General features: G+C 60.4%; 1 protein-coding gene and 1 long non-coding RNA gene across 2 annotated transcripts; one reads left to right on the top strand and one right to left on the bottom strand.

Moving 5' to 3' along the window:
- Positions 1-1,470: 1,470 nt before the first annotated feature.
- LOC140629697 (uncharacterized) lies at positions 1,471-3,671 on the bottom strand. The gene is made up of 3 exons (XR_012027506.1): positions 3,255-3,671; positions 2,166-2,289; positions 1,471-1,907 (listed from the first exon to the last, which is right to left on the bottom strand). It is a non-coding gene; the product is annotated as an uncharacterized lncRNA (long non-coding RNA).
- LOC140629696 (melanoma-associated antigen 8-like) lies at positions 3,579-7,306 on the top strand. The gene is made up of 2 exons (XM_072819258.1): positions 3,579-3,722; positions 5,367-7,306. The coding sequence occupies exon 2, from the start codon at positions 5,659-5,661 to the stop codon at positions 6,670-6,672; it is 1,014 nt and encodes a 337-aa protein (XP_072675359.1). The 5' UTR covers positions 3,579-3,722; positions 5,367-5,658; the 3' UTR covers positions 6,673-7,306.
- The last annotated feature ends 335 nt before the right edge of the window (positions 7,307-7,641 follow it).

Raw genomic sequence — 7,641 nt, 5'->3', positions numbered from 1 at the left:
AAAAAGAAAAAAAAAAGCGATTTTGATGAGACAGGTGAAGAAAACAGAATCATATACCGTACACTACGTGTATTTTGGTCTGGTGGAAGAAACTGCACCGCAAGGGTGTAAAGAAAAAAAAAAAAAAACTTACACAAATAAAATTAAAAACAATGGAAGGATAGCATGTAACTGTAAGAATGAAAACTAAAAAATATTTCCTAAAAGTTTGATAAAATAAGAAATTGGTTGCAAAAGGAAAGCGAAAAAAAAAAATAAATAAATAAAATGGAAAGACCAAAGAATCATGGGGGAAAACGCTATGAATTGTGTATGTTATATTCCCCTAGCGCTGGAGTTTTGCGGTTCTCAGTGTTCGGTAAAGTTGGTCTGGGCCGCACGCTCTTGCTGACTTTCTGGGGGAGGGACCTGTTGCGCTGATTCTCAGGGGTCTTTGCCCCGAGTGGGCGTGCACCGCCCTTGCCAGGGGGCCAGGCTAAGTAATCTGGTCCGGGTTGCTCTCTGTGGATTTTGTTCCGTGAAGGCCTTGCAGGCCTCTTTAGAGGCTGAGAGCGAAAGTGGTGGCCTCCTCATCCCCAGCCCCAGGGCCGAAAGCTCAGGGTCCCGCTCCTTAGCGCACCCCCAGTGAAAGGCAACCCATCACTCCTGTCTCCCTGGTACCGGACCGCACACTGTGCTCACCCAGCCTGTGACCAAGCATTTCCATCTCAGGCACGGACCCTGCTTCGCCTTCCAAACCCTGCAGATTCCTGCTGTGTGGACATGTGCGCTGCTCCTCCCCAGGGGGAGCAAGGGGGGGCTTGCCGGTTCTGCCGCCTGCTGGGCTCCTGCTCGGAGAGCCTTTGCGCTGAGGGTGCTGGGACCCACTGACCCTGCTGGGTTCCAGGGCTACGGCCACCACTGGCCAAGAGCCCGCTGCAGCCGGCTTCCCTGCTCCGATGTCTGGGAGCTCTGCTGCACTCAGGCACTGTCAGTGTTCCTGTGACCCCGGGGGATCCTGAGACCACGCTGTCCCACCTAGGATTCTGCACCCGCTTCACTGTCTGAGCACCGGGCAGGCAGGGCCGTCCCTCACCGGAGCGGACTTCTAAAGGTCCGGATTCTGCGCTCTCTGCTGCTCCATCACTCTCTGGTGGAGGCTGCTGGAGCTCGCCCCCTTTTGGCTCCCCCGTATCTTCCCATGTATCGCCTCCCTTTTGCCCCCCCCCCCCCCCCGCCCATCTTCCCATGTATCGCTTCCATTTCACTTCTCCACACCTCCTGTCTTGCAGAAACTGGATGCTTTTCTCTTTGTAGAGTTGCAGCTATTCTTTTTGTAGATCTCCGGTTCAGTTCTCAGGGGTTCAGAATGATTTAGTAGCTGTCTCGCTGAATTCCGGGGACCAGAGGAACTTAGGTCTCTCAACTCCTCGGCCACTTTGGACTCCCACCTCCCCCCCCCCACCCCCACCCCACCGCCCTGTGGTCTCATTCGGCCAAATGGTTGGGGAGAAGTCATCATCTTAGCAAAACTCCTTCAAACTAAAGAAAAATATGGGCATTGTTTTCAATTAAATGTCCCACGCTAGTGCTCCTGGATGTAAATGCTAGAGGAGAAATCCACCTTGAAAGAACGCTTAAGCCAAAAGCACTCATATAGCAGCAAATATCCTGAATAAGTATATGCATATTCAAAATCGTAGTGAACGAAACGGACGAGAGGCGGTGCCCAGTGAACAGAAATCTGCCTTAACGTCAGAAAAATCTTTCAACTGTATTTGGGCAGCCCTGGTGGCGCAGCGGTTTGGCGCTGCCTGCAGTCTGGAGTGTGATCCTGGAGACCTGGGATCGGGTCCCACGTCGGGCTCCCAGCATGGAGCCTGCTTCTCCCTCTCCCTCTGCCTGTGTCTCTGCCTCTCTCTCTGTGTCTATGAGTAAATAAATAAAATCCTTAAAAAAAAAAAAAAAAAAAGAAAAATCTTTCAACTGTATTTATCTACATTAACAAAATAATGGAACTAAAAACATCTGATCACGACTGGGTATAGAAGACTCCTTTGAAAGAAATTCAGCACTAGCTAATGGAAAAAGCTTCTATCAGAATACGATGAGGAAGGAATTTCCGTTTTCATTTCTGTGCAACTAAAACCTCACTTAAAAAAAAAAAGGAAGTCTTGGGCAGATACTTGGTCCTGGAGAGCCTGGATCGAGTCCCGCATCGGGCTCCCTGCGTGGAGCCTGCTTCTCCTTCTGCCTGTGTTGCTGCCTCTCTGTCTCTCTCTGTGTGTCTCATGAGTAAAGAAATAAAACCTTAAAAAAAAAAAAAAAGAAAGAAAGAAAGAAATGAAAGTCTTGAAAAACACACACAGAATAAACAACGTCCGAACAATAAATGAGGAGAAAGCCTTGGGGGACCCTGAAGACTGCTGAGCTGGATATTGAGTCTGGGTTGGGGATGCAGGGAACATCAGGGATGTGGGGAGGGAATGCAGCCTGCATCAATGCAGATGACAGGATTGATAGGCGGAGCAATTTCCAACTTCTGCTTCTGCTTCCCAGCATAAATCTGAGGCAAGGCCTCAGAGTACACATGACATTAGCCCTGGGGTGCTAAGAGGACACGGGGAAAGACAGGATGATTGAGGCATTGGACTCTAGAGTCTATGCAAATAACCCCCTGAAATCATCTTAGTGGCAAGGAATGCCCCTTAAAAAAATCACTTAAGTAGAATATACAGAATCAACCTGAAATAGAGTAGGGAGTATCAAAGCAATTCACACAGTAAGAAAAGGTATTTTTGATAAAGTATATATATAGTCTACACCTATATAAATACATATACAAACGCATGTATAACGGGAACACACACGCACATACGTGTGTCGCTGTCCGTATTTAGGTGATATGTACGTACATTTGCATACCAGCACCTATAATCTGCACACCTTATACATACGCGTGCACTGGACACACGCTAGGTAGAGAGGGACGGTGTGTTTCTCCCGATGACGCAGCATGTCAGGGGAAAACTCCCTGCAGTGGGCCCCGCAATACGGGACACCCCTAGACACCCTTGCAGCTGCTCGGCCGCCCCCAGGAAACTAAACCTTTAACACGATGTCCCTAAAGTCTGGCTGCTGGCCAAGGGACCCCGTGGGAAGGGGCGCTTCCTCCCGGCCCCTGCCCCTGCCCTGCCCCGGGGCTATGGGCGCTGCGGCTGCACAGCAGGCCTGTGTCCTGATGAGGGCCTCCTGGGTGAGGACTGAGAGCCGACCTGTGCCAGGACGCTGGGGGCCGCCGAACCCTGCTGTGCCCCTGCCGGCAGCCCTGGGCCACCCCGGGACCTGCAGAGCCGGTGGGGCCCGAGCCGCAGCAACCACCCCTCGGGCGCTCAGGGACGACACGTCGGGGCCTGAGAGGCTCGGTGTAAGGGGCACCGACTGAGGTCTGCAGAGAGCCGAGGCCGCAGCCCGCCCGAGTCCAGGGCAGGAGCCCGGGGAGGACAGGGGGCCCCCGCCTTGCCAGCCGGCGCGCTTCCCTCCTCCCACCCTAGCCTGGAACTCATCTCAACCCAACGTGCTGTTAGCTGTGGGGACCCCTGGCAACGGGGTCAGGACGTGATGTGACGTGGGCCGACCTCTGCGTCAGAATTGAGAGAGAGCAGAAGGCCTCGGTGCGGGGGGTCGCACTGGGGTCCCCTGGAAGGAGGCCAGGCCCGGGCCGGCGGCAGCCAGGGGAGCAGGTAGCCCCGGGAGGGGGCTCGGAGGGCGGGGGAGGGGCCCCGGAGGGCGGCGGGGGGGGGGGGGGAGGGGGGAGGGGGGAGGGGGGAGGGGGGAGGGGGGAGGGGGCCTGCCGGGAACCCCGAGAGAGGACCATGACCGGGGGAAGGCGGGGCCGCGGCGTCGAGCTGAGGCCTGGATGCCGGGGCCTGGGGCAGTGGCCTCGGGTCCCCGGAGGCAGGACGGGACCCGGCCCTCCCCGGAGCGGGGTGAGGACCTGAGGGAGAACTGCGGGGGTCCCCCGGGGTCCCCCACCCCACCATCATGCCTCAACCCACGGCCCGCCCTCCCCGAGAGAGAGAGAGAGAGAGAGAGAGAGAGAGAGGCACTGGGCCCCCGCCTCGGGGCTGGGGGGCCGCCCTGGGGAGGCCGGACACACGCGGCCCCCGGGGAAATGCGCCTCGGGGGGGGTGGGGGGTGGGGGGGGGACCCGAGCCCAGGGAGCTCAGGAGCCCATCCGGAGGGAGGTTTGCCAGGGCCTGAGGGGGGGAGGGGCACAGGGAGTGCCTGTGGGGGCGGGGGCCCTGGAGCCCAGGACAGAGGGGACCTGGCAGGAGGTCGCCAGGGATGGGAGGCCTGGGAGGCCCCCTGGGCAGGCTGGGGACCTGCCTTCGGGCGGGCCGCCGGGCGGCCAGACTTCCACATCCGGGTCTCCCGAGAGACTGGGGGCCCTTGGCGTCAGGAGCACGGCCTCCCTGAGGGGGCAGACGGTGGACCCCCGCCCACCCTACATTGAAGGGGTGAGTGGCCCCCAAGGCAGCCCTCAGGCCCAGGAGGGGATGGCCCCGAAATCTGGGTGCCCCTCCCTGGCAGCCCTGGGAAGAGAACCCGGGGTGTGGCCTATCCCGCGGAGACCCTCCTCCTCTCCAGATCTCTGGGCTCAGGGAGGGGAGGGCCTGGGTCTGAGGGTCTGCACTCAGGTCAGCAGAGGAGGCAGGTGCCCTGCCCTGCCCTGCCCTGCCCTGCCCTGCCCTGGTCCAGGCCCTGGCGGGGGTCGAGGTGAGAAATGAGGGGATGCCTTCCTCAGCAGGATCCCTGGGGACCAGGCCGCCCCGGCCGCTTGTGTGGGCCATGGGGAGAGGCGGGACGGGTGGGCCGACTGATTTCTCTGGACTTTGGCTGGTTGCGGGGTCGGGGTAGGGGCCCTTGCAAGGAAGGTGCAAGGAGGGTGGCCTCAGGGCCAGCCGGAGAGTCTTCCCACGCCTTGCGTGGGGTCCAGGTGAAGAGCGAGAGGCGCCCCATCCTGGCCCAGAGGGAAGCTTGAGTTGGGCCATTCCTCCCCTGGTGCGTGATCCGTGATCCGTGATCCCTTATTTGACGGCACAGGATGAACCCCCAGAGACCTTTGGCAGGCCTGCCCAGAGCCGGTCCCCTGGCTTCCTCATGGGGAGGGTCGGGGCAGCCTGGTCTTGTGGGGACACTTTGGCCTCAGGACCGCAGACAGAGGCCTGGGTCCCAGGCCCTGCCAAGGGCACTGGCAGGCCAAGGAGGGGACTTGGACTGCTGGGGGCCTCCCAGAGTGCGAGCCAACCTTCCTGTGTGCACTGGGGGCCCAGGGCTGGGCTGGCAGTCTGCACCCTGAGGTGCCCCCTGCTTCCCTCCTGCAGGGGCTCCAAGAACTGGCAGCGCAGCAGAGGCCTTGGTCGCCGGCAGGAGGCCCTCAGGTCACAGAGTGAAGGAGGCATAGCAGGTCTGTGTCGCTGGACCTGGTGAGGTCCACGTTGTCTCCGAGCCTGGTGCCAGGGGCTCAACTCGCCCAGCCCAACACACAGGGGACTCCTTGTGTAGCCAATCCTGATGCGGCCCGCTCTCTGCCCTGGCACGGGGCCTCTCTTGGCCCACCTGCACCCCGACCAGCCATCCCACCGCTGTCTTCAGCTTTAGCTCCACGCCCACACCATGCCCCTGAGGCACACGAGTCAGCTCTGGAAGCTGGAAGAAGACCCGGGAGAAGCCCAGGGCCTGGTCAATGCCCAGCTGCCAGAGGCTGAGGATGAAGACGAAGTTTCATCTCCCCCCTACCTGTGTTCCTCTTCCTCCTCCTCCCCCTCCTCCTCCTCCTCTTGCTCCTCCCCTTCCTTGTCCAGCTCTGGCCTGTTCTTTGTGCCCCCAGAGGAGGGGTCTGAGACTGCCTGGAGTCCTCCCCAGAGCCCTCAGAGTGCCGGGCCCTCCCCCAGTGGCAGGGCACCCAGTGGCTGGAGCCAGGTGGAGTTTGCTGGCCCCAGTGGCCCAGAGGAGGAGATCTGGAACCCCTGGGAGGTGCCCGAATATGCGCAGCCCTCTGCCCAAGGAGGAGACACAATGCTCATGAGTGGGGCTGACCTGGTGGGGTTCCTGCTCCGCAAGTATCTCAACAAGCAGCCCACCAGCCAGGCAGAGGTGCTGGAGGTCCTCAGCCCAGATATGCAGGATGCCTGGCCCGAGATCTGGGGTCAAGCCTGTGAGTGCATGCAGCTGGTCTTTGGCGTAGAAGTGAAGGAAGTGGACCCCATCGCACACTCCTACGTCCTGGTCACCGTCCTGGGCCTCAGCTACGATGGGATGCTGAGCGGTGAGCAGGGCCTGCCCACGACCGGCCTCCTGGTGCTGCTCCTGGGGGTGATCCTCCTGGAGGGCGACCGTGCCCCCGAGCAGGAGGTGTGGGAAGCCCTGGGGGTCATGGGGGTGTTTGCCGGCAGGCAGCACGTCATCTATGGGGAGCCCAGGGAGCTCCTCACCCACGTCTGGGTGCAGGAAGGCTACGTGGAGTACCGGCAGGTGGCGGGCAGCAACCCTGCCCGCTACGAGTTCCTGTGGGGGCCCAGGGCCCACGAGGAAACCAGCAAGCTACGGGTCATGGAGTATGTGCTATGGGTTAATAGCAGGTGGCCGGTTTCCTCCCTGGCCCCGTTTGATGAGGAAGAGTGGGCCTGAGCCCCAGAGGCGGCCAGGCCCTTTCCAGCCTTTGGTGGGGTCGGCAGCTTCTCCCGCGGGATGGGCACGAAGGGAGGCATCCCTTCGGCTGCTTCTTCCCCGTGGGCGCCTCTGGGTCTCCCTGTGTGTGTGTGTTTGTGTGTTTGTTTGTGTGTTTGTGTTGGAGAAGACAGACCACTGGGCTTTCTAGGAGTGCAGGGCCAGGGCGGCTTGGGGGCAGAAAGCAGGGTGAAAAGCCACTCTGGGGGCCTGTTCTCTGCCGCGACCCGGAGATCGAGAGCTTGGTTAACATGAGGAGGCTCTTGCACATCGCTGCTCGGATTCGGGGGATTCATCAGCTTGGGAGGCTACGTGTGTCACTGACATTCCCCCCGCCCGGACCGCCGCAGCCGCCGCCCCCCCCCCCCATCCCGAACTTCTGTACATCCCCCAGTTCAACAGTTAAGAGTTTCATCCTGTCCTGAAAACCAGCTGGCCAAAGTCCACCTTCGTCCCTGTGTGGGTCCCACCCGGATCCTCATCCCAGGCAGGGCACTGGGACAGAAATGGGTTGGGAAGCAGCAAGGACGGAGGGGTCAAAGGACGGGGTCGGGTCGTGCAGCCAATAAAAAGGAAAAGTCTTTTGTTCTGGCTTCCTGTGCCTCCTGGCCCGTTCATTCTGCAAGGGCCCAAGGAACCCGGACCGGTGTGCTCCGGCATGGGCGGGGGCCGCGGAAAGGGCGAGAAAGGGCCCGCCGGAGGCCAGGGGAGCCCTGCTGGCGGCTCCCTCACGGCCACACAGCGGCTGAGCTCTGCTCCCTGCAAGGCCCTGTGTGTGAGCAGTGAGGACACGAGGGGCCCGGGGACACGCCGCCTTCGGGGACTGTGTAGAGGCCGCCGTCCGGCAGGGAGGTGGGGAGGGGTGTCCTGAGGCCTGCGACAGCCCCAAGGGGCGAAAGGGTGACGGGGGCGGCGGCTCCCGGGGGCAGG

Source organism: Canis lupus, assembly GCF_048164855.1.
Source record: "Canis lupus baileyi chromosome X unlocalized genomic scaffold, mCanLup2.hap1 SUPER_X_unloc_4, whole genome shotgun sequence".
Taxonomy (NCBI): domain Eukaryota; kingdom Metazoa; phylum Chordata; class Mammalia; order Carnivora; family Canidae; genus Canis; species Canis lupus.
The sequence above is the reverse complement of the archived record's forward strand: the minus strand, read 5'-3'. Positions and strand labels throughout refer to the sequence as shown.

What these genes read in the sequence shown, in the direction of transcription:
- LOC140629696 (XM_072819258.1), top strand. Translation starts at nt 5,659, where the DNA reads ATGCCCCTGAGGCACACGAGTCAGCTCTGGAAGCTGGAAGAAGACCCG.